Source organism: Symphodus melops (assembly GCF_947650265.1).
Source record: "Symphodus melops genome assembly, chromosome: 1".
NCBI classification, from domain to species: domain Eukaryota; kingdom Metazoa; phylum Chordata; class Actinopteri; order Labriformes; family Labridae; genus Symphodus; species Symphodus melops.
The window spans coordinates 55,724,503-55,750,840 of NC_136691.1; the positions used below are offsets into that span (position 1 = coordinate 55,724,503).

The 26,338-nt window shown below is 44.7% G+C and overlaps 3 protein-coding genes and 1 long non-coding RNA gene across 5 annotated transcripts; 2 read left to right on the forward strand and 2 right to left on the reverse strand.

The window, feature by feature from the left end:
- Positions 1-6,132: 6,132 nt before the first annotated feature.
- On the forward strand, positions 6,133-9,447 carry LOC306817664 (uncharacterized protein). The gene is made up of 8 exons (XM_079334739.1): positions 6,133-6,362; positions 6,979-7,250; positions 7,931-8,084; positions 8,160-8,406; positions 8,485-8,585; positions 8,783-8,933; positions 9,020-9,174; positions 9,248-9,447. Exons 1-8 carry the CDS (start codon positions 6,280-6,282, stop codon positions 9,345-9,347), a joined length of 1,263 nt encoding a protein of 420 aa, XP_079190865.1. The 5' UTR covers positions 6,133-6,279; the 3' UTR covers positions 9,348-9,447.
- Positions 9,448-13,083: 3,636 nt separating this feature from the next.
- LOC306817953 (uncharacterized protein) lies at positions 13,084-15,462 on the reverse strand. 2 transcript variants are annotated; one of them, XM_079335228.1, is made up of 3 exons: positions 14,628-15,462; positions 13,299-13,610; positions 13,084-13,208 (listed from the first exon to the last, which is right to left on the reverse strand). In XM_079335228.1, exons 1-2 carry the CDS (start codon positions 15,299-15,301, stop codon positions 13,328-13,330), a joined length of 957 nt encoding a protein of 318 aa, XP_079191354.1. In that variant the 5' UTR covers positions 15,302-15,462; the 3' UTR covers positions 13,084-13,208; positions 13,299-13,327. The 2 variants fall into 2 exon arrangements, with proteins under 2 accessions (XP_079191354.1, XP_079191353.1); XM_079335227.1 differs by having other exon boundaries at positions 13,084-13,610.
- An 802-nt stretch (positions 15,463-16,264) lies between these two features.
- Positions 16,265-17,720, reverse strand: LOC306818367. The gene is made up of 2 exons (XR_013778178.1): positions 17,555-17,720; positions 16,265-16,421 (listed from the first exon to the last, which is right to left on the reverse strand). It is a non-coding gene; the product is annotated as an uncharacterized lncRNA (long non-coding RNA).
- A 4,766-nt stretch (positions 17,721-22,486) lies between these two features.
- Positions 22,487-25,699, forward strand: LOC306817598 (GTPase IMAP family member 8-like). Its single transcript, XM_079334611.1, has 3 exons — positions 22,487-22,540; positions 23,503-24,915; positions 24,970-25,699. The coding sequence occupies exons 1-3, from the start codon at positions 22,522-22,524 to the stop codon at positions 25,023-25,025; spliced, it is 1,488 nt and encodes a 495-aa protein (XP_079190737.1). The 5' UTR covers positions 22,487-22,521; the 3' UTR covers positions 25,026-25,699.
- Positions 25,700-26,338: the final 639 nt, after the last annotated feature.

Consider the following 26,338-nt stretch of genomic DNA (forward strand, 5'->3'; position numbering starts at 1 on the left):
TGACCCTCGTGCATCTCATCCTTTGGACCCTCGACTTCAATTCATGCAGCAACAGATCAGAGGAGTGCAAACGCTCCGAGGCGGCCGTGAGTCACTGAGGGAGCGTCGGAGGATCAGGCGCTGAGTCCACACCCAGAGTCAGACAGCAGCCATGAAAATAAACTATACAACAGTCAATAACGGAGAAGCTAGCAGCTGAATCGGAAAGAAACGTTACAATTCAAAACTGAGATTTGTTTTAAAGATTTACCTCTGTTTTTCTTTTTTACCTTTTATTCGATGGGCCGGAGGATTGGGTTGGAAACTGGGAGAAAGAGAGAGAGGAATGACTCGAACCTGAGCTGTCCGCTTGTAGCATCGCTGCCTCCACACTGTATATAGGGCACGATCTAACAACTAGTTTTTTAAAGGTACAAAAACATCCTTAACATGCTCACAATTATAACCAGGTGGATGTTTGGCAGGGATTTATGAACCATCGTCTTAACCTTAAAGGTCAGGGGTCAGTGGATCCTGCAGCCATGTGTTTGATGCGTCCTTGAGCAAGACCCTGAGTTACTCCTTGTGTGTGAAGGGATGAGTTAGCACTGATGGGAGCAGCCTCCACCATCAGTGTGTGAATGTGGCGTGAAAAGCACTTTGAGTTGTCAGAAGACGAGAAAAGAAATATACAAGCTCAAGTTTCCAACATTTAAACTCAGGAAAAGTACCGAAGTTTATGAGGTAAACAGACGACCATTTTACTGAAGCCTGATGCTAACATTAGCATGCTAACATGGCCGCGTAAACAATGCTAACATGCTGATCTTTAGCAGCTATGTTACACAATGCTGATGTAAACTGGCCTGTAGTACATTATAAATAAACATGGAGGAAGTCTGAGTGGTGTGACCCGTCTGTTTCTGCAGGGGGCGCCGCTCGCCCGTCGATGGCGGTCTCCGTGCTGGAAAAGAGTTTACTGAGCCTAACTTTCAGCCAACCGCAAGCCAACAAATTCCTATCTGAGTCAAATCAAAACAGATCTGAGAGATCTTCTTGTTAGGATGTGCTGAACTGACAAACAGCAGCTATGTGATGCTACGTGATCTGAAAAGGCAGCTGAGACACCGAAGTCAAAGTTGGTGAAATCCGTCACGTTCTCAGTATTCTCCGGCCCGGAGTGTTTGTTCTGTTCTGGCTCACAATGATAAAATCAAATCCTTCCACTGAGGCTCTGTTGTGTTTCATAAAGCTTCTGTTATTAAAGCCTGAACTCAGTGCGGCGTTCACACTCTCCAAACCCTCCGCTGAAACAACACAAAGCACGTCACTGCCGAGCGGTGAGGTCATCCTTTTGTTCGCACGGCGTGCAGGTGAAATTTCATACAGCTTGTGTTTGACATCAGTATGTTTATAAGAGATTAGGTGACCAGCAGTAGGACGCATTCAGACCAAAAATAACCCTGGATTAAAAGAACAGAGAGTCGTCTCTCCTGACGTTAGTGTTCGTCACCCGACCTGTGAGATGGTTTCACGTGTTGACACTTCATCACTTTCAAATATCTATCTAATGTCTATAATAGAGTCAGTAATCGCTAATTACAGTCGGTCATTAATTTCTATAAAAAGACTGGCTGTGATTTCGCTGGTGAACAGGGATAGACGTTCTCGTAGCACAGCGACTAATCTGCAGTCTAATGATGATGATGATTACAGGTGCAGGTGGGGCGTGTGGATGAGTGTGGCGGTTTTGGATCTGAAGACGATGTTTGGGTTTAACTCCATGTTGCTATGACAACGGATGAATGACTTGCAGAGAGTTGGAGGTAAAAAAAAAATAAAAAAATCCAGTGCTGTCACGTAAAGAGCATCAAAGGGTATAAACCAACCTCATATTATGAATATTATGGACTGGAGGGTTTGGCTGTGTGAGGATGTCGACAAATTCTCTTTGCACTTCCTGATGTGAGTTGCAGCACACGCTGTTATTGGTCCGTACTTTACAGCAGCTGTTGCACTCTTGTTTGTGTTAACTGGTCAACATCACTGACACGACTGAATTGTATAAGACAGTGATTCTCAAAGTGCGGTCTGTGAACTATAGCTTCAGAATAATTTAGTTAAGTTGAACATTGAAAAAGCACATCTACATCTATCTTGGACGTCTTGCACGTTCAGTATTCCCGCCCACTTTAGTTTTGAGCCAACAGATGAACTCGGATGTGATCGGGCGATGTCGGTCACTTCATGATCACAACAAGAAAAAGACAAAAAAAACCTCGGAGCGAACAGTTTTTCAAAAGTGATAAAATGACTTGTAAAGTATAAATGTAGCCTCATTCTATTGTTATAAAATATTACACAGTACATGAATACACTGTATGAACATAATGCTTTATCAACATTACGATATGGAGGCGGTCCTTGAAAACGTGTCACCTGATGGTCTTAAATGTTTGAGAAGAGCATCAGAGACATCAAAACCCACAACTAAGTGCAACTTTCAAATGACTCTGTATTATACTGCTTTATTTTATTTTATTATTAATATTCTTTTATTTTATATATGTTGTATATTAGGCATCTATAAGATTGCTCCAACAGTTTTTTGTTGGACTTGTTCAGTGACAATAAAGAAATGTTATCTTAGCAGGAGCGGCTGAGTTTCCTCCGTGTTTATTCAAAGTCTGACGTCTTTTTTTAACATACAGGAAGTGAGTAAACAGACTACAGGGGATGAAGGGTGGATTTCCCCCTCTGCAGAATGAGTGAACATTACCACAAATATAACATGAGGAAGCAATTTCTCACAGAGGTGAAAAGACAGTTTTTCACTTTGTGAGGAAAATGAAACTTGAGTGCCCCCCCAGGCAGATATATCACACAATCTGACAACACAAGGAGCTCCTAACTGAGTCTCTCTGATGTCTGAAGTTAGATATCTTCTGTGTCTGCAGGTGTAATTACAGTCTGTCATGACAACCAGCAAACAAACAGCTGACTTTGACTGCTGTGAAGATAGAAGCCTCATCTGGGGAACTATTTGGATGCGTGTCTTCTCTCTGCTGTGTTTGCTGCCCTGCAGCAGATGTGTTTTTAGCTTTAGTTGATCTGTTGCTGCAAACATGAAAAACACTCCTGCTTGTGTTGTTGGGATTAAAAAAACATCACATTTAAGGGTTTTTTTTCTCCTCTCTGAAGCAAAATGCAAACAAGTCACAGTCATGATGCAACAGGGAAATCCCTTCATCCTGAAAACCTCATATAACCCCCGTCACATCATTTACTAACAGTGCAGCTGATTTTTAACAGCCTCAAAAAACAAATGAAAAAGAAACCTCATGCGAAACAAAGATGATTTAAACACAATGGTGTAATAAAATGAGCTATCACGGTGTGTCAGAAAAGAAATGGCCCGGAGTGATTCAAAACCACAGACTGTAAATATTTAAGTATGAAGCCTGAGTCACGTCCTCGTCTGATCCTGCAGGGGGCGCTGGAGTCTCAGCAGCAGCAGCCGCCATGCTGGAAATGCAGTCTGAGGCTAACTTTGAGTCAAGCTAACGACAGGCTGAGAGCTGAGGCGGGTTTTAATCCTCCTGACAAACCGTTTCACGGCGCCCACCTGTCAATCATGTCGGCCACACACGCAACAATTGATAACACGTTAGTTTAAAAAAAAAAAAAAAAAAACTCCCAGTGTGCCCGTTGGGACGATAACTTATCAGACATTGAAAAAAAAATTTGTGCTTTTTTTGAATGGGTGTGTATGTGACTTCCTGTGCCCCTGCAGTCAGCCTCTAGTGGACACTCCAGGAACTGCAGGATGTTACACTTTTCGACACCTGAGGTTGCCACTTGTCGAAAATCTATTTATAAAGTTGACCTATTCTGATCCGCGTTTTAAAACTCACATATAGTGTCACAGTGCTGGATGACCAGACTAAACGTAAAGTTTCAGATATGATATCCTGTGATAAAAACACACAGTGTCGATTGTTGTTGCAGCTTCTGCACAGTCCTCAGATTTTATGTGTAAAGACAAAAATAATTAAACTGAGAAATGTATATAATTCTAACTCTGATTTAAAACGTTGTATGTTCTTTGACTATGTTGTGTCCGTGTTTCTTCTTTTATGTCAGGATGTTGAAGATGTAAAAATCTGCAAAATAAACAACAATATGAGACAAGCAGGGACTGGAAACAGTTTTGCACGACGATGCTTTCTGAAAGCTGAATCATCTCAGGATTAACGTTTGGGGTTTCACTTCAATGAAAAAAAGATATTTTTGGGAGTCGTTTGTCTCCACGCCCACATTTTTCTCCACAAACTGCTTTTGTCTTCCCGCTCGTGTCTCCCTCTCTCTCACCCCTTCCTCCTGAGGGAGACACAAGTCTCTCTCTTTTCGTGCAAACGGCACATTATTCCTGTTTTAAAGGCATCCTGCTCCCGGGCTAAACCCTCCTGGGCGGATGCAGATGGAGGACATAAATACATCCAAGACAAACAGACAGCAACACGGAGACGGCGGAGGTACAGTAAAACGGCCTCAGGCGGGCTGAAACCTTGTGGGAGGTGGAGGTATAGCGTGCAGGACAGCACGCAGGTTATGACAGCGTGCAGAGAATGAAACCTCAGTTATGAAAACAACTGATTGTCCCTGAAGGTATCCTCACACAGCTCAGCTCATGCTCAGTGAACTCAGGTTCAACCCTCAGCGCAGGTCGGTTACCAAACGTTTCACTTTCAGAAGATAAAACTCAGGAGCAGAATGTAAAGTTAGAAGGACCTGCTGGCTCAACACAGCCTGATGGGAGAGAGAGAGAGAGAGAGAGAGAGAGAGAGAGAGAGAGGTCATTTAAGGATTGAATACAGAGGATATCAAAACACACGGCGCACTTTATAAAATGAAAGCCGGGTCTATTTCTGCAGCGTGAAGTTGACCTTTCCTCACCTCAAGCTGACCTTCAGCTGACCTTTCCTCACCTCAAGCTGACCTTTCCTCACCTCAAGTCCTCCCCCCCTCGCCTGCAGGACTAACCATCGGTCCTGGTGCCACTCCCACCCTCTGGAGGTAACTCCCAAAAAACCATTAGCAATGAAAAGGATCAAAATTTTCCATAAAGAAAAAACAGAAAATGTCTCACTGATCTGGTTTTTTCTCTTTTTAGGTCATAAAAAGAAACCGAGATTATTTCAGACTGTGTCATAAACAGTTCTAAAAAGTCCCCACGTGAGCTGTAACAAACAATAAGTATTTCATGTAACCTTTGTTTGTGATGCTGCGTGTGCATGTGTTTGGGTTAAACACAGTAATTACAGAAACACGCATCAGGCAGCCACACACTGAGGGAACACCTCAGCCTTTAATGAACAGGTATTTATAGAGCTCTGTGTGTGTGTGTGTGTGTGTGTGTGTGTGTGTGTGTGTGTGTGTTGGTAATATGACTAAGCAATCCTCAGGGAAGACATGAATGAGAACTGATTCAGAGTAAGAGACAAAAGGTTTGCCGTTTTGCTCATACACTTCAATTGTTGTAATGGAAAAGGCAATAACTGGACATGCTAGCACAAGCTAACCGCTACTGTTTGGCAACTGCCCGTCCAACAGTAAGCAGGACAACTCCACGTCAGAGGGGAAACCCAAGGCTCACCCCTGGTTTGGGAACAAACTCAAACCGCTTGGCATTTCGTCCACACCTGAAATACCCCAAACTCCTCTGCACGCTGTCATTGGCTGAGAGAAACACACCGAGAAACAACCTGCAGTGTCAGAGGACATGCTCTGTGCTCTGTGCAGACAGTTTTTGGGCGCGAATCAAATACACACATTTTTCATGTTTTCAGCTCTCTCGCCAATGTCACTTTTGGCCCGACAGGCCAATGAAATCAAGGAGAAGGCGGGCTTTACTACTCATAAGAAAGAGATGAGGTTTGTTTTTTGTGTAGGGGGAAAATGCTGCTAACTGTACCTTTAATACATAAAAAATAAACCTGAAAGTAATTAATCATTTAAAGGAATTGTTAAAAATCTTTTAATAAACTATTCAATTTAACAGAAATTATAATAATGATGAAAGTAACATTAATAGTAACAGAAGCCTTTGTGATTGTCTTTTGTTTACTTTTGAATGGAGCTCAACTGTCCGAGCAGTCCCTGAACACAGCGTCTCCTAGCAACAACAACGTCAGTTAAACTTTAAGCGTTGTAAACTTTAATACAAAAATGACCCAACAAAGAGTTTAAGACGCTTCATTTTGACAGGAAACATAAAGAGTAAAAGACGAACCGAGCCAGATGGAGGGTCCAAACGGTGCTGACGAGAGAGAGATGTGTTTATATTTAACACAGATTCAATATTTGGACAAGAAGCTGGAGGGGTAAGAATGGACGGTTAGCGTTACACGGTGAAAAACACATCCTCAATAATTTATTTAAATACAAATACATACCTGAACACATTTAAAAACTGTTAATATAAGTGTTAAATATATTGCCTTGTCCATTTAGACAACAAAGTTAGCGGCAAACACTTCACGTAGCTGGTGGCATGACGTCAGCAGGTGTTACGTTGTAAACAGTGAAACAGTGACCGTTATTTTTATACACACACACACACACACACACACACACACACACACACACACACACACATATATATGAAACTTATTATTTTATGTCCAACTACTACGGGAGCCCGGGGAGAAGCCGGATTTTTAATTTTAAAATGTTTCCTAAAACACAAATACAAACTCAGTGTTTTTCCATAGCTATATTAATACTGTTCTAAATGTAATAAATATTTAAAGTCTTTTCTTTTAATTGTTTTTATATGAAAAAGTTAATTGTCATTGCCTGTAACACATTGGAAATGTGAGTATATCATTTTAAAAGTAATTTACTGAACTGATTGTGCAAAATGATGAAAAGCAGGTGTGTGAATATATTCATATTGAACTTTGAATTAACGTGGTTCATTTGTTGTTCGTCCTGCAGGTGTCAGCTGAGATGTGACGAGTTGAAGAAGCACAACGTGAGCCTGATCGCGCAGTGCAAAGCGCTGGAGGAGGACAGGCGGGACATCTCGGAGTTCCTGAAGCACGACAGGATCACAAAAGAGCGGAAGGCGGACGAGCTCAGCGAGGCGCTGGAGGCCCAGCAGCAGGACGCAGACCAGGACCTGAAGGACCTGAAGCGGCAGCAGAGCCTGCAGACAGAGGAGCTGAGGGAGCAGGTGGACATGCTGACCTCAGAGATCCAGAGGCAGGGTGAGGATTACCAGACGTCCTAAATATAAGAAGAACTAATCTGAGTGGATCGTCTTTATTATCGGATCGAGGAAGCGTGAAGTTCAGCTGGTGCAGTTTTTCTCTCTCGTCCTCTTTTCTCACCTCTCCCCTCCTCTCGCCTCCTTTCCTCTGCTCTCCTTTCCTCTCCTCTTATCTCCCCTTCCCTCTCCTCCCCTCCTCTCCTCTTCTCCCCTCCTCTCCTCTCCTCCCCTCTCCTTTCCTCTCGCCTCCTTTTCTCCTCTCCTCTCATCTCCCCTCTCTTTTCCTCTTCTCCCCTTCCCTCCTCTCCTCTTCTCCTCTCCCTTCCTCTCCCCTCCTTTCCTCTCCTCTTATCTCCCCTTCCTCCTCCCCTCTTCTCCTCTCCCCTTCCCTCTCCTCCCCTCCTCTCCTCCCCTCTCCTTTCCTCTCCTCCCGCCTCCTTTCCTCCCCATCTCTCTTCTCGCCTCCTTTTCTCCTCTCCTCTCATCTCCCCTCTCTTTTCCTCTTCTCCCCTCCCCTCTCCTTTCCTCCCCTCTGCGCTCCTTTCCTGCCCTCCTCTCTCCTCCCCTCCCCTCCTCCCCTCCTCTCCTCTCGCTTCCTTTCCTCCCCTCTGCGCTCCTTTCCTCCCCTCCTCTCCTCTCGCCTCCTTTCCTGCCCTCCTCTGTCCTCCCCTCCATCAGCTGCACAGATTGAGGAGCAGAAGGAGCAGAAGGAGTGGTTCAGGCTGCAGCTGTGTGACTTGAAGCCTCTGGAGGAGAAGCTTCTCAGAGAGAAGGAGGAGCAGGAAGCGACGCTCCGGCGTCTGACGTCAGAAGAACAGAAGGAGATGAGCAGGTGAAGAGCGACGCACAGCTTCTTATTCCTGCCGTCAGCTGATTCACCTCCCCTCCTTCTGTCCACCAATCACAGGCTGGTAAAGGAGACGGAGAAGGCGTTGAGGGAGTGGTGCGAGAGGAAGAGCTCAGAGATCATCGAGGAGGAGCGGGCGCTGCACGCCGAGCAGATGCAGCAGCTGCACGTGATTCTGGACGAGATCGAGACTCTGCGAGAGGAGAGAGACGACCTGCAAGGCGACGCCGGCGCTCTCAGCGGAGAGGTGGACGACGTGAAGGAAGACGCCGCGAGGGTCGAGAAGGACATCTCCAACAATGAGACGGTCAGGAAACACACGGCGGCGGCGGCGGCATGCGAGTGCGCATGAATACATCTCATGTGCATCTGTTTCCTCGTTCAGGCGGCGGAGCAGCTGACGGACGTGTGCCGGCGGCTGCAGGCGGAGCTGGACGAGTACGGCGTCATGGAGGAGGGCGTGCTGCAGGAGGTCGAGGAGCTCAGGTCCACGCTTCCTCCGCTCACACATTGTTTCAGCGTCCGCCTCGGGACGGCCGTGCGCCCGGCGTGCGTGCTGTCCTGTCTCCATGACGACGGCGTTGCTTCTCACTGCACGTTTACCATAACGCCGTCTGACGCTCCATCTCGACTCCCACTCATGACCTCGTGGTCGTTTGTCTCGTGTTTTTTTTTTTTTTTAGGGCGTGTGTGGCCTCAGCATCGGAGGAACGCCGTCAGAAAGCAGCGACGGCGGTTGAGCTGGAGGCGGAGCTACAGAGCGAGAGGCGGCGAGGGGAGCAGCTGGAGAGAGACGTGAAGGAAGCGGTGATCATCCTCCGACACGTGGTGAAGGTAAAAACACAGACGGACTGATCCAGCAGGTTGATGACGCAATGAGCTGCTTCCTCACGCCGGACGCGTTTGGCGTTCCTCTGCAGGACTCGAAGCAGGCGTCGCACACTCAGCTGTGTCTGCAGCTGCAGGAAGTCCTGGAGGGAAACTCCGCCCCGCTAACGGACGCCGCCCTCAGGGACTCGATTGAGACGAGAAGCGGAGGACGTAAACGGCAGAGCGCCGACCCGGGACCCGCCAGGTACGCACGTCACTCTCACCCTCTTTGAAGAAAAAAAGGGGGCGGAGTTACAGGATGTTACGTTCCTCCACAGGACGGAGAGCCTGAACATGGCCACAGATCCTCTCTTCCTGTTAGCCCGCTACAGGCCCGGGGACCTGGGCCTCGTACCCCGACGCTCCTGGAACCTGTAGGACGGGTTCTGGGTCCCTGAGCGTCCTGAAGAAGGAGGGACGACAAAGTAAACAAATAAAAGATGGTCACATGACCTGATCCTGAATCAGTGTTTAATAATCAATATCTTTATATCTTTATGAGCTCACACTAAACCAGATCTGACCTCTGACCTCTGACCTCGTTTACAGGTTGACTAGTGTGTGTGTGTGTGTGTGTGTGTGTGTGTGTGTGTGTGTGTGTGTGGTCACATTTTGGTGAAATAAGAAGTTGGACACATCCTGGAATATCCAGCTGACACACACACACACACACACACACACACACACACACACACACACACACACACACACACACACACACACACACACACACACACACACACACACACACACACACACACACACACACACACACACAGTAGTCTCGTGGTAAGTCTGTGTGTCCCATGTACAGCGGTCCAAGTCCGACCCCCTCTACCTCCTGATCCACAGAGACCCTCTCTACCTCCTGATCCACAGAGACCCTCTCTACCTCCTGATCCACAGAGACCCTCTCTACCTCCTGATCCACAGAGACCCCCTCTACCTCCTGATCCACAGAGACCCTCTCTACCTCCTGATCCACAGAGACCCTCTCTACCTCCTGATCCACAGAGACCCTCTCTACCTCCTGATCCACAGAGACCCTCTCTACCTCCTGATCCACAGAGACCCTCTCTATCTCCTGATCCACAGAGACCCTCTCTACCTCCTGATCCAAAGAGACCCTCCTGATCCACAGAGACCCCCTCTACCTCCTGATCCACAGAGACCCTCTCTACCTCCTGATCCACAGAGACCCCCTCTATCTCCTGATCCACAGAGACCCTCTCTACCTCCTGATCCACAGAGAGCCTCCTGATCCACAGAGACCCCCTCTACCTCCTGATCCACAGAGACCCTCTCTACCTCCTGATCCACAGAGACCCCCTCTACCTCCTGATCCACAGAGACCCCCTCTACCTCCTGATCCACAGAGACCCTCTCTACCTCCTGATCCACAGAGACCCTCTCTACCTCCTGATCCACAGAGATCCCCTCTACCTCCTGATCCACAGAGACCCTCTCTACCTCCTGATCCACAGAGACCCTCCTGATCCACAGAGACCCTCTCTACCTCCTGATCCACAGAGACCCCTCTACCTCCTGATCCACAGAGACCCCCTCTACCTCCTGATCCACAGAGACCCTCTCTACCTCCTGATCCACAGAGACCCCCTCTACCTCCTGATCCACAGAGACCCCCTCTACCTCCTGATCCACAGAGACCCCCTCTACCTCCTGATCCACAGAGACCCTCCTGATCCACAGAGACCCCCTCTACCTCCTGATCCACAGAGACCTCCAGAACCAGACTGAGTAACTTTCCAAAAACAGTTTGTTCAGACTCAGAGGAGGGAATTCTGGGAAACTGGCAAAGCATCATGAGACAATGAGGACTTTCTCTCCAACAATCAGCCCTCTATCACACTGACCAAATGTGTGTGTGTGTGTGTGTGTGTGTGTGTGTGTGTGTGTGTGTCCTAGAAAGACTCATTGTTTTGAAGGAGGTCAACAAACTAAAGGTCCCCTCTGTCCTCGAACTGTGGCAGAAAAACATCTCAATCCGACCCGGCGAGCCGTCAGAATAAAGATCGTTTGGTGTCTTCACACGTCGAGCTGACTGTTCCCAGAACGTCTCCGCTCTGAGTCAGGAACACGGACGACGTTGATGTCATGTGACCTGTGCATGTCGTGAAGCTGCTCAACACTGTGCTGTTCTTCAGTCTTTGAGTTACACTGGGACATAAGTGACACGAAGCATTCTTGTGAAGGTGACCTCCTCAGCACTCTCTGTGCTTTGACCCGGGATGAAACAGAAGACGCCTCGTGAGCTGACTTGAGTTCAAAGTGAAGATGGAAAGATTTCCTTCCAGGCTGCAGGACGGATCTGAGCATGAGGTGAACTGTCTTCGTGGCAGGTTACCATGGAGACGGGCTTGTTTGATCGCTCACTGTGTTGTCAAGGTGTGTCCACAGGAGCCAAAGTGACTGACACACACACACACAGTATGCCACGGCGTGGAGTGGAAAATATTCAACCTGCTCCGATGTGAATCCACTGAGACCCGAGGATCCGCCCCCCTAAACCTGCACCCGATCTGAGCTCCTGAAGCGTCCGTCAGATAACCTCATGCCATGTTTGCTTTGATTGGCTCAGGTTCCCCCTGTAACAGTCTCAGTTTGTGACTTCTCAGACATTTATAATCGAGGTCTCATCCTCAGAGCGCTCTGGTCTCGATTAGTTTGGTCTGGACCAGAACGTGTGCTGATGTCCTCTAACGTTCTGAGACGCCGTGCAGGTTTTATGCACATGTGGGATTGTTTCATGTTTGATATGATCGTCCTCTGTAACAGAGAGGTGGTTGGTGTTACGGCGCCCCCTGCTGGCTGCTTTAAAGAACAAGCTCCGACTGATTTTAAATGTACAATAATGTCAGAACCTTTTTTTTTTAAACTATTTTAATCTCAGCCGAGGGAGGTGGACGCTCTGAGAGACGGCCCTCCACTCGAATCACTTCAGGTAAATTTACTTTGGTGCAAACAGTGTTTCACACACCTTCAAAATAAAAGAGTCAAATAAAACACATCTTAAAGTCTACTTCCTGAAATACGTCCTTGGTGTCGTTTTAAACTGTGAAACACTTGTTGATGTGCTCGATGAATTCAAGATCGTCTACAAAATAAAATGTCTCCAGGATTTATTTTTTCCAATCATCCCAGAAAAGTCGAGGAACGAACGGACTTCTACATTTTTCTCCCACTTCGTAAAAAAAAAAATAAAAACAGCCGGACGGTTCAAAACAGAATTTATTCAAGTTAAAGGAGGAAAACATGATGATAGTGCAAGCTTGGCTAAAACAAACGTGACATAAATATATAAAATGATTTATTTTACACTGCACATTAAAACAGGTGAGTGTTTAAAAACAGGACGATGAAAGGTGAGATTAACACGGCGTCAGGTTCAAACTCTGACAGCGTCCTGCAGGGGGCGCCAGAGATGAGCTGTCCCATCAACTTCTTTAAGACAGATGTTTTAAACATTCACATTTATATTTTCTCTAAAATCGAGGATAATGGAAAATATTCGTCACCAGTCATTAAAAAAAACAGATTTAAAATCATCAGCATCATTTCTGACTTCTTCCTTTAGTAGAAACTGAACATTTCAAAGTGTTATTTCAGCCCTTTTTCAGAAGGCACTGTTTCAATGATCCTGCAGGGGGCGCCAGAGTGACGCAGCTTGTAAAGGCTGCTGCTCGATGCTTTGAGGAGTCGCTCCTCTGCTCATCGACACGTCGACTGAGACGCTTTTTTGACTCCGTTAATAAACAGCTGAGATGTTAAAATGCATTTAACAGCTGCTCAAAGTTAGACGACCTGACTGACGGTTATAGAAGAGCGACCCGTGTGGTCAAATGACAGAGTCAGAGACGAGGATCCAGAGAGTCTGCGGGACTTTTAAAGGACGAGATCTGAGGTCCCGTTTGTGCTCCAAGAGACAGAAAAACAATGTGAGCAGCTCTCCTGGTCTTCTACACGCCGACACGCGTGTGCAAACAGGGCCGGGGTTAAAAACAACACGTGACCTTGGACCGGGCTCATGCAGCGAACAAGTCCGGCTTGTTTTGGAAGTTTGTCGAGGTGTCGTTTTTCCCCGTTTGTAACAAAGCCATCTGTAACATATCAGCGATTTGGAATCTATGAAAATCCTGCGTCACGCTGCGGCTCGGCTCATTTGCATGATTCCCGTTTACAGGTGTTTGTTACCTGAGAGCAGAGCTGAGAGGAAGCAGACTGAGACTGAAGGTAAACAGAAAGATGAACACAACAGAGTTTGTGCTGAACGCTGCCAGGAAGCTCCGCCCACTGTTCAGTTTTTTTTACCTTCAGTTGGAGACAGACAGGAAGTGACGTCAATCACTTTTTTGGTCTTTGCTGAAGGTCAAGAGGAAGATGATGACGCCCGTCAGCAGCGCCATCATCATCAACACGGACGTGAGGAGGAAGGCTCGGCACACCGGCCGACCCGTCAGTCTGAACAGAGCGTCGACGAGGCCGCCGGGCTGCGAGCCGCCGGGCTGCAGGCCGCCGCGCTCCGCTGCAGGCGGGCTGGGAAGCCCCACGTCCAGAGAGCGGTTCACCGACCGCAGAGACGTCAGCGACCTCTGACCCCAACGCCGATGATGGTCAGCCGTCCTGAAGGACAAACACAGAGCGTTATTTATGAAAGAGGGGAACTTATCCGGCGAGGATGAATCTTTAGACGCCGTCACTGTAAAAATCAGCTTCTGAACACAAACAATAAAACGCTGATTTTTTAATATTATTTTATGACATTAAAAATCAGATTTCATTTTATTGATTCATATCGTTACTGTTGAACAGTCGATTATTCATATTGTTGTTTTCTCGGTTTTGCCTGTAAAAATCTGGTTCCTGAGCTGAATCGACTCGTCAGGTCTGCGGACAGTGAGAGTTGTGATTTCCTTCACGGCGTGCAGAAACTTGAACACGTGACGCGTCTGTGTGTTGGACTCTGATCAGCTCATGATTCAGAGCAGCAGTCACACTGAACATTCACCTGCTTTCACTTCCTCTGAAGAACACTCATAATGAGAGGTCCTCAAATGTCCTCACACACGTCACTGCAGGACGATTCCTCCAGAGGGCGCACCACATAACTCAGAGCGGTCAGCAGCTTTTTGGGGTTTTTCTCTGGCTCACGTTTGTTGCTTTGCACCGAGCTGTTCGCTTTTCTCAGCTCCCTGGTGGCTCCGATGTTTTCTCAGGCGACTCCACGCTGCCCCTAGTGGTCACATTGCATACTGCATCTGCTGGGCGTGTAGCGTTAACTTCTGAGGACGCGCACGACCACCGCAGGATAACTCGGAGCTTTCCGGAGCTGCTTCGCCTGCAGCCCGCTCAGAAAGGTCACATGGTGGAGCAGCAAACATGAGCCGAGTTTAAAGCCAGCGCTGGCTGAGGCGGGAACGTTTGCACGCCAGCTGATCACGCGGTTAAGTTTACTTTCATATTTGTGTTTTTCATCGTTTATCAAGGAGGCAGCCAACATTTATTTATCTGCAGATTTGTCTTCACACATGAAGCGAGATTCTCCTCGTCAGACGCCCTGAAGACTTTATTTATTCTGGTTTAGGTAGAGGGGGGGACTTAACTCCGCCCCCTCGCTTGCGGTGACTGATCCAGACTCACCTTTTGACCTGCAGCTTCCCTTTGTTTCGGACGAAGCGGATGCTGTAGACTCTCTGCATGGCGGCCGGCAGGTAAGACAGCACGTCCGGGTTGGTGGTCAGCTTGGGCAGGCCGAGGTCGGGGAGTGGCGTGAAGCCGCGGCACAGCGGGCACTGGATGGAGCTGGGCTGCGCCGCCTTGACGTTGATGCGAGCCAGACACTCCAGGCAGAAGGTGTGCCGGCACTGAAGCATCTTGGGACAGCGGAAGACGTTGTTGAACTGGCTGAAGCAGATGGAGCACTCCAGGTCCGGGCAGGAGTCTTCAGAGCAGCTAGACGGGAGGGGGGACGGTCGGAGGTCTGGGGACGGGATGATGACAGAGACCTGGGTGGAGGGGGGCGTGGCGGGCGCCGGGTTAGGACTCGTCACCGGGGATGACACAGCAGGTAGACTCGACTGAAGCCCGGAAGACAGACTGAAGACTGGATCTGAGACCGGAGGTTGGGAGTCAGCGCGGTCCGAGCTTCGGTCCACGTTTTCGCCTCCGTCTCGCTCTGAAGGAGGCGAGTCATCATCAAACTCAGTGACAAAGCTGTGACCCGTGTGGACGACGGGAGGAGACGGTGATGACGCCGTGGGAGGCGGATCAGGGGAGTCATAGGGGTTGGACGGGAGACCTGGATAGGGGTTCATGACGGGAGCAGGAGCGGTCAAAGAGAGAGAAGCTCAGAGCGGACGAACAGACGGAGGATGTTGAAGCTTCAGCGGTCTGTAGAGACGAGCAGCGCCGGACTCATGGAGAGACTTCCTGTGCAGCTTCAGTCTTTAAAACTCAATCTGAAGACAGGAAGAGAAGTTAAAGCACGGGATAAAAAAAAACATGTTGAGTCTTCTTTCAGACGTTAGCAGCGCTTCATCACGACTGGAACACGAGCAGAAATCAGCTCCACTCGCTCTCCTCAAGCTGGGACGTAAACAACAGGAAAGCCGTCGACACCGGGATGAAAAGAAAAGTCGTCGGAGGTTAGTCGACGGGTTCTGACAGTTTGACGGCGGCGTAACGCAGGACAGGTTGTTTGATTTATCTGTGAAAACAAAACGTGTAGTTCTGTGTGTCCAAAGTCTTTACATGGAAATCTCTTTCATTCAGCTTCGAGTCTGTCCTGCAATAAACACGTGAATGAAATCATTTCATGTTGTTTTGGGTTTGGATCCGTCTGTGAGTGGGCGGATGTTTAAGTGGGAGTCCTCAGTCTGTGGCCCCCTGATGTTTAAAGCTGTTAGCTGGAAGTTTGGGAACTCCTTCTCTAATCAATATTAAAGACCTACAGTACTTCATTTCATTCATTTATTTATTTATTTGAATTAGGATAATGCATATTCATCAGCATGTCAGCATAAAGTTAGCACAACAGCTAATAAAGCCTTCAGGAGTCCTTTCTTACACAGGACATAATTCACTATGTTCACCTGCTTGTTTGTGGGACTTTATAAAACCGAACTCTGAGTAAATAACACAACTGAATTCCTGTCCCGGTCTTCAGGCGTCAACTGGACGAGAATTTGCATCGTCTGTTTTATTTATAAAGGGAAATAAGATGCAAAACGACAAATGATCCGACCTCTGTTTTACATCAGGGATCACCTTTCTGCCACGCCGCGCCGCGGTCTTGACCCTCGGACAGCTTCACCGTTCTGACGTGTGGTTTTAAATTTAGTCACGGGTCAAATATGAAGAGTTCTCCTTCCACAGTCTGAAGCCGTGGCCTCGTCACCTCCTCTTCACACTGTCCCGTCAGATCGAAGGCAGAAGCTGTGGATAAATGTGTTTGTAAAATACAACATCTTAAAGCCTCACGTCACAAGAACCATCTGATATTTATCTCATCCGTTATGCTGTTGGTCTCCATGGTTACCACAAAGCTATACAACATCCACTGCTTGTAGGCCTCGTCAGCGCTCCGTGGCGGAGTCGACCAACTTATTGTTCAGTCTCCATAGAACATCTCTGATTCACATCTTTTATTAGTTGACAATATTCAGTTGTTTGCAGCTTTTTGTCCTCAGAGGATGGTGAAGGAGTGACCCATCATGTCATAGTGTCATACCTGTCATAGTGTCATACCTGTCATAGTGTCATACCTGTCATAGTGTCATACCTGTCATAGTGTCATACCTGTCATAGTGTCATACCTGACCTGTCATAGTGACTGAATCTGCACGAATAGTCTCACAAGTCTCCGTTTACAACAAAAGGAATGATTTTCCTTCTCTGCTGGAACATTTTAGGGGAAATTAAGAGTGTTTGTCCACTTCTTCAGTCACTATAAACATATTGTGAAAAGTTCCAGTGATGCTTTTCTGTGTATCCAATCAGATTGCTTGGTCGGAAATAACGTTTATATATAAAAAATATAGCATAAACATTTGTCTCATAATTTCAAACTGATTTCATTTTATTTAATGTAATGTTGTTAGATTGAGTTATTTAAAATAAAGGTCGTGGTCTTTTCAAAGTAAAGCTCAGGGAAACATTTCCTCCAAACTCCATTAGAGGAAACACTAATTTAATGCTCCACACGTTATGGAGGGAAACACCTGTAACACACTGATTCAGAAGCAGTTTAAAATACTTAATTAAAAGGGTTTGTGTTCGGCTCACATGCAAAGACCACACACACGTATTAAAGTTACTGTTTGTGTGATTTACCATGCTGGGAGGACGAAGGGAGGGGGGCTAATTAAAGTCTGTCTTTGTTTTATATTTGCCTTTACGTGGACATTTAAGGGTCATTATCGATGCCGAATTCATCTCTACACCCTGTTAGGTAATAATGTATTTTTAAAATAATATATTACAAGCTGAAAAGTCTGCTTTTATACAATAAGAAACAATTGTTTGATTTGTGAATGGAGTTCGGCGTGCACGCCGAAACAGCTGCTTACCTTCTCCAATCAGCGCCGAGTGTTGTCCTCTCTCACGTCGTCATAATCTCACGGTGTCTCTCAGAGACCTTCCTCGAGTTGTTGAGTTAAATGTCCAGAGAGTTTGAAGTTATATTATTGAGCTCTACTGTTTTCTCCCTCTCTCTCTCCCCCTCTCTCTGAATTTGAATAGCTGAACAAAAACGAGGAAACAGGATAGTCAAATCACCTGTGTGCTGGGAGCATCACTGGCTGTGTGTGAAGGTGAACACACCTGAGGTAAGAGCTGCTCATTAACAGTGAGGCCTCAGTTAACCCTCAGACAGTCTGCGCTGATTGAGCCTCACCAGCACCCGTAAAATGAACTCCCAAGATTTAAAAAGCTGTTCTGTCTCGTCTTCATCTCTCTGCTCATCTGTTCTGTTTGTTTCAACACTTCCTCATTGTCAAAAGTGACAAAACAAAACAGCAGCATGTAGGCAGGGCCGTGTCTACAGTCTGTTAGGGCCTGAGGCAGGGCTCGCCTCGTGACCTCACCTGTACAGTGGCTTTAATTAAGACTCCACCCAGAAGATACAAAGGGTCAAACTACGTCACCAAAACTAACCAGATCTCTGATGTCACATTGAATATTTTAATATTTATTTATTTTTGTATTTAATATTTGACTTTTTCTTTCAGTCTTTATTTGCACAGAATCACAGACGTGAACATTTTAAACTTGTCTAGTTGAATAATTGTAAATCTTTGAGTTACTGACAGTGTGTCAGTATGTCATCTGCATAACAGTGGGAACAGAGACCATGCTGATGTATGATGCTAACACGGTGCTAGCAAGTACTCTGAAATATATACAATTAAAAAATAGCCTTTTGGCTTGAGAGTCAGAGATTTGGGATTTAGACCAAAAATGGCAGAAATGTTCTGCATTAAAGGTCAAATCCTTTCTACAACGGTCTATTTAAAAAACATGGAAAACATTCCCCATTTTATTATTATTTTTGTTTTAAATTGTTTTTGCAGTGAGTTGGTGTTATTGTTAGGAACTAACATTTGAAAGAGTTCAAATAAAAAGTTATAATTGCAGGTGATAGAGGCAGAAATAAAAACATGGCTGCACAATAATTTCCCCCTAAAGAAAGATGCAAAATTAGACACCTCCACTCGCTCCAGTCTTGGGGTCATTAATGACAGCCAGCTCTCGTCACCCGGCTCAGAAGAACCGCCTTTTTCCACCTCCAAAACATCGCCCGTCTCCGCTCCCTTTCTGTCCTCTCATTCAACACTAATCCTTTTATTTATCACACCCAGACGTCATTATTGCAATAGTATCCTTTATGGCTCATCATCTAAAGTCCTCAATAAACTCCAATACATCCAGAACTTACCAGAACAGAAGAGTTTATCATCATCAGAATGACCTGGATGGGATCAATCGATTAATTTTAGGAAGCTGTTATCAAAACATAATTATCAGGTTAATTAAAGATGTTGCAGCCCATGCTTTTATTTTGAAAGTTGTGTTTTCCCAAGATATTTTTAAACTGGCAGCATTATCAATAAATCGTTACAAAATCATACATCACAAATTCATGTCGACCATCAGGTCTGTTACTAGAGCTGTGACAACGTTAAATATTAACTTCTGATAACTGATATCATTTCTAGGCACCGTCCCAATCATTTACTAAAACAAGGGTTGGTCTTAACTTTGTGGCTTCACTGCAGTCTGAAGTTCATCAGTGCACTAAAGGCAGCAAAGAAGAGCTCGTCTGGTGAGTGGAAACGACTAAAGCATGAATTTAATAGAATAGATTTTAAACCTGTATCATAAAAAAATACTGTATTCTTGTATTAATGGTTAAATATGTACTGACATTAAATAACAGAGAGTAAGATATTTAACCTGCTCTTTTGTAAAGTGTCTTAAAATCACATTTGTAATGAATTGACTCTATATATATATAAATAAGATTGATTGGTTGTTTCATTGGTTGGTTGGTTGTTTGTTTGATTGGTTGGTTGGTACTGATCCACAGGTGACTGCTGACAGTGAAGGTCGGAGTGACCTTGGACTCAATGATGGCGGCCCTCACAGACACCTCAGGTTAGTCATAGCTGAGCCGATGTTATAATAAAGTTTGACTGATACAGTATTGTTTTGGACACTTAATGCTAATCACTGCTCCTTTATGTTGCTGAGCACTTTAATGGCCCAGTCTGCATCGCTGCATTGACTGTTTAATGACTGTACTCACACCTCTGGCACTACCTCAAACACCTCTGTACATGCACATGGAACTAGTTTCTAGAAGGTCAACACTTTGTTTCTAAGGCTCTTTAACTGTTTACAGGTCTCTTTTAATCAGCATGTTTTTCTCTCCGTCACAGATTATCTACATTTATGCTATATAAGTTTAAGTCTAATGCTAATGCTAACTGCACAGGTTCAACCTGTAATTATATTTACTCTTAGTCACATAGGGGCTGCTAAATCTTGTTTGGGGGATTATTGTATACAGGGGGGGGGGGGGGGGGGGGGGGGGGGGGGGGGGGGGGGACAGCGGGTGTGTATTGTAACCAATGTCTTGTGTCCTGCCTGTCTGTATACTGCTATTGGATGCCTTGAATTTCCCTCGGGATCAATAAAGTATCTATCTATCTATCTATGTGACGATGTTCATGCCGTGTGTTAGTCATGTACAGATCAGGGTGGGAGATGATTCACCACCGTGGAGGGTAAATAAATGTAAAGTGTCAAAGTGCTTGGTGACCAGAAACAACTTAAAGTCAGTATTTTCTAACTTGAACACTGTAAGCCTTTATCATGATATATTACATTGTTTTAGTGGTAGATAATAAACAAGTGACTGGGAGGTTTTTATAATCACCAGTCCCAGTCGTAGGTAAGTGAAAAACTCTGCCATAGATAAGACAGAATTTTAATCGCAGGTTCAAAGTTCAGAATCAAAGTGAAGAAGGAAATAACATTTTACACCACCAATTAAAAAAACAATCCCATTTTTTACCACCATAAGTTACACATTGATTTTGTACTATCAGTGTTTTCGTGTTATAAAGAGCAGCAGACATCTTTAATCTTCTCTTAAGTTGCACTTGTTTTTTAATTTTCATTAAAAAGCTATTGAAGAGGTGTGATGCAGTCAAATCCTTTAGTACAACAGGGCTTCACATTCTTAAAAACACGTTTCAGCCGAACGGGCTTTCATAAGGGCCGGTACAAAATGGCCGCCAAGCTACTGATTACCCGGGCAGATTAGCTGAGCTGCTGGGGGAGGAGAGCTGGATCCTCGAGGAGTTTGAAAGAAGCAGTTATCTGATCAAGAAAGCGAGAATGAGACAGAATCCTTTTTTTATTGGAATAAAACTTAATGAGAGTGACAACTAAGTAAGTAGAAAGTTGGATTAGGAGTAAACTTGGTGCTCAAAGAGTGAAAAGAAGTGATAGACAGTTTTTTGGTCATGCTGCACTTTGAAAGTGAATGCTTGCCAGGTGAAGTGTTCTTCGGTTATCCAGTCTGATCTTTCCCTCCTAAACTCCTGCAGTGTACAACATGTTGGAAACTTGGACACAGTTCTCTGGTTTGCAAACGTCAGTTAGTGGTAAATGTGTTGGCGAAACGTGTAGCGGCAAAAAGGTGTGAAAGACGTCTGTGTGGGGGGGAGTAGCATGAGGAGCGTGACTGAACAAAGAGAAGGTAGAAATACGAGCAAATGAGAAACAACAGGATGCAGAGGAGTCTGATACGGGTCCATCAAGAGTATTGTTTCTGGATTAAGATATTAGCATTTTAGCTAACTGTGTGATTCACTTTACTGCTGAAGCTGAGAGAAAGTCAGAAAGAATTGAAATTGTTGTCAAAGTGGCAAAAAAAAGTTTTTGGATATTGAGGGAGTTTCTGGAGAAGAGGTGCAGAGAGAGTCTGATCACATGACTGGCTGTAAATGTTTAACAGGAAGTAGTTTGACGGCCATTTTGCACCTGTAATAATACAAATAATGGAAATGTATCAACTTTAAAGTATTTTTTTTTATGTAATTCGTTTTTTTTTTTAATGGCATCTCCTGACACCCCTCTTGGTGGCTCACAACTACCCGGGTGGTCCTGACCCCCCTATTTATGAACATATAGGTAATAGATTGGTATAGTTTTGAGTCCTAAAACCAGGAAGTGAGTTAGCATTTTAGCGCCGTGGTTCTAACCTCTAAAAGTCAATGTGGATTTTGAATGTTTCTGTTTAGATGCCTGAAATAAGGTCTGTGGTTAACACAAGCTGAAGAGATGTTGATGTTTTGTTAGACGAGATAAACTATGTTTGCTAAGACCCCACTTGTGAATTTTAACGTTTTTATGCGAACTTTAAACGGCGGTTGCTAACGAGTAGCTAACTGAAGCTACAGTGGTTGTTGCAGACATTAAACGTCATCACGTGTTCAACTCTCTCCCTAATCCTCCTTACAGCCTCTAGTCATGTTTTTCAGTGTTCTTGCAAATATTATTTTAATAAACAACTAATTAAGCTAACGTTTAGCTAGCTTGTCAAATCCGCTGATTAGATCGATGAAGCATAACGGTTGTGACGTCATTATGAACCGACCGCGGCTGCATTAACTCTTCAAACTTCATATAAATGATGTTCATCTGTAAAGATTATCCCGCTGAACAAAACAGCTACACATCAGAAACTTATGATTGACACAGAGCTTATTTTCTGCAATGATCCAAAATCCAATGCAAAAATTCCATAGGCCAATTTTCGTAGGAACCACCGGCGCCATTTTTTCGGGTTGGCCTACAAATATAATTCGTATATCATATATATATCATACATAATATATATAATATGTCATTACTATACCAGTCTATAAGGACATTACTTTCAGTATGAAAGACTGAATAACCTCAATATTTCTTCTTCTCTGTTGCAGCTAAAGGCACAGCTGTTCTCCTCAGGTCCCGACGCAGCATGAGGATGCCACCTTCCCGTGAGTACAAACTAAATAAGAAATTGTTTGTGAATATACGCAAAGTTGATTTCCACCCAGTGTTAGTCATAAGAAAAACTTTTGGTTAAACCCAATCTGCCTTCCAGCCTTCTTGATGAGCAGTTAGCCCAAACACTGCCATGTCTGGTTTTACTAACAGTACATTGACACAATGTAATGTAATGCAAAGTACTGTATCATAAATCTTCAGTCTATCTGGTGTTGATTTCTAAATGTCTGGGCAAACTGTTAAATACAAATTGGCCGTTGGGAAATAAAGTTGTAAAGAATCCCACTTTAATAGATCAGTTAGGTTAAAGACGACTGCTGACTTGATGTATTGTAAACACCTTTTCACAAACTTATGGTCTCAGTTGCAAGTTTGAAGTCTTCTTAAGTTGATTACTCTTTTGATTTTGTAAATACACTAATATGTTTCCCTATAGTCTACAAAACCTCCAATGATGACAAAAGTCCATCCTCTCTGTCTTTTTCCTGCTCTACTAAAAACGTGTGCTCAAACAGGCCGTTTGGATATGGATCAAGATCCTGCAGCAACATGTCCAACGTGTCCTTGGGCAAGGCACCTAATCCTCCATTGCTCTTGGGCAAGGCACTTAATCCTCAGTTGCTCTCTCTGCTTCGTTGGTGGCACATTAATGGCATTAGTTACTTCTGATGGTATCACTATAGCAACTCATTAGTAGTATTCAGAATACAAGAAAAGCGCTAAATAAGGTGAAGTCCATTCACCACGTGTGCCTCAGACCTCTTCAATAGACGGGCAGAGGGCTGGGAATGACTAAACTTCCTCACTACAAGAGTCCAAAACAAATACAGTATTTTACAAATTAGGTTGATATTATTTAAAGTTTCATTCTCTGACTGACTGGTCAAGTATGCATGGCACCGTGGATTAGGGATATTTGTGGTTTGTGTTTCTAAGTCTGTTTTCCTTTCAGTGCGTGATATGGTCATTTCATCGATGAAGTCCACATCAGGATCCAACAAAGAAGCTTTGACCCTGGTTCTATGTGGGAGGAGAGAATCACTGAAGACATCAGCATCTAACGCCCTTTTAGGTCATAGCGATCTTCATCCCAGCTTACCAAAGTTTGAAAGGGTTACCTTGGTGGAGCTTCCTGCCTTGTACGGAAAACCTCAAGAGGCTTTGATGGAGGATTCATCGAAGTGTATCTCTTTCTGTGATCCTGAGGGTGTCAATGTCTTCATCCATGTCCTACCTGTGGGTTCCCTCACCATAGAAGACAAGGAAGAGTTCAAGACCATCCAGAACACCTTCCGCTCTCGACTCAACGTTTTGACCATGATTATGTTCACTGTGGAGCCAGACCAGGACATGACAGATGTTGATCACCTTCAGAAAGAAAATAAGGACATCCAGGAGCTTATTCAGAGCTGTGGAGGGCGAGTTTGTGTTCTGAACATCAAGGACAATCTGCAGACCTCAGGTCTGTCTGATGCTCAGGGGAAGGCAAAGAGAGGTGACGATGATAGTCAGAACAGGGAGGCTCTCAGGATTGTGCTGATTGGAAAAACCGGCAGTGGAAAGAGTGCGACTGCAAACACCATTTTAGGCAACACACACTTCACACCTAGAGTCACCCCGAAGCCAGCGAACACGACTTGTGAGAAAGCAACAGGAGAGATTGATGGACGGCCTGTCGTTGTGGTGAACACCCCAGGCTTGTTCGACACAAATCTGTCTGAGGAAGAAATTCAACAGGAGCTTCATGAATGCATCAGCATGTTGGCTCCTGGACCTCACGTGTTCTTGCTGCTGCTGCAGATTGGGAACATTCAACCAGCGGAGAAAGACTCAGTGGAACTTATTAAGAGAGTTTTTGGCAGAGAGTCTCAAGATTTCATCATCATTATCTTTACAAGAGGAGAATCCCTGGAAGGTCGGTCGATTGAGAGTTATGTAGAGGACTGCAGTGGCTTCGTCAAACAACTTGTACAGGACTGTGGAGGGAGATACCAGGTCTTCAGTAACTATGCTGACAGAGATCACAAAGGAGGCAAGAAGCGCAGACAAGTCAGAGAGCTGCTCTCCAAGATCGAGGCTATGAAGAAGGCAAACGGGGGCGGCTGCTACAACGCTGAGATGTTCCAATCGACAAAGGACGCCACTCAAAGGGAAGTCGAAAAAGCCAGCAAAAGACACGCTGAAGAAATGCAACAGCTAAAAAAGAAAATACAAGAAATGGAGCATGATAAACATGAGTCAGAGAAACTGAGACAAGAACTGAAAGACCTACAGGAAAGAATTGCTGAAGATAAAATGCAACAACTGGAGCGTGACAAACGACAGAAGGAAGAAGAGTTAAAGGAAACAAGACAACAACAGGAGCGTGACAAACGACGGAATGAAGAAGAGTTAAAGGAAATGAGACAACAACTGAGAGAAATGACGAAAGCACTTACTGAAAGAAAACATGAAAACTCATGCAACATCAGCTAATTATGTTGAACAGAGATTTAACATTTAAAGCTACAGACACAGAAACAGCCTGTTCTGAGCAGGGCTGAAATAGAGGGGTTTGATCAAATACAGGATCAGAGTGGAAGAGACTCTGGGACTCATTTAAAAAGACGAGCAGGAGAATATGACACCTTTAAAGTGGAGTTCACAGCCAGAACTGTTTGGATGTTCATGATTCAAAAGAAACAAAACAAATAAAAGTTTTTGACCTCGGTGATGTAGAGAACAGAATCAGATCACAGACAGAATAATGAATGGACAGTCCCTTATAAGAAAGAGACAGCCTTTCTGTCATGTCCTGATTTAATATATTGTCAACCCCCTAAACTCCGTTAGAAATACAGAATAACGAGCTGTTTTTAAAACCTGTCATTGGTCCAGCTTCCATTGGAGGTTTTGCAAGTCTTTGTTTTTGCAAAATGAAAGACTTGAAGGTCCAAAGACAAGAAGCCTTGTCTAAAATCTGAATGGGTTTAAGAACTGAAGCCTTTGAAATGACCTCTAATCTGAGTGACCTTCGACATTTGAGCGATCTGACCTTTTACTGTGTTCATGCGTGATGTCATACTTGAGTCTGTTTTTATGTCATTAATGGACGTCTTCCCTTTGAAATGATCTGCTCACATACAGTTCTCCTTCCGTCCATCAGGGGGTGCTGAGTGTTTTAACTGCAAATTTGTGTCCGTTTGATATCATCTTTTCAGTGTTTTTTTTATTTGTTAATGCTTTCAAATAGTTTAAGTTCAAAGTTTTTTCTTATTTTCCAGCTCGTGCACATTTTACTCCAGTTATACGTTAAGGAATTGTTCTGAAGGGATGATTATAAGTGTGACAGATAAGAGTTTATATACTGCAGGCTTTGATTAAAAATCCGATGTATTAAATGATTAATGACGCTCTGTTGTTAAATGTGTTTGGTTGATTTCTTTGAAAGGATGGATGTCTTTTTGTTTCAGATCAACGCAGAATCAATAAAGGTTGAAGATATTTCTAACTACTTCCACATTTTTTTACACATTTTTTGTGTTTGCATTTCTTTTTTTTCCCCTCCAGAGTCAAACTCCTGCAGATGGAATTGTGGATCTAATTACTGACAATGAAAAAAGATGGATAAATATCCACAATATTAGACAGGAACTTGGTAAGTTGTGTTAAACGGGGTCGACAGTGGCTGGTGCACGACTCCGACCTGCATGTTATCCCCCACTCTCCAAAATAAACTAATGACATCATGATGAACAAACAATTACCCTAGTGATTAAATGAAGAAACAGCATGTAAGTAAACATAAA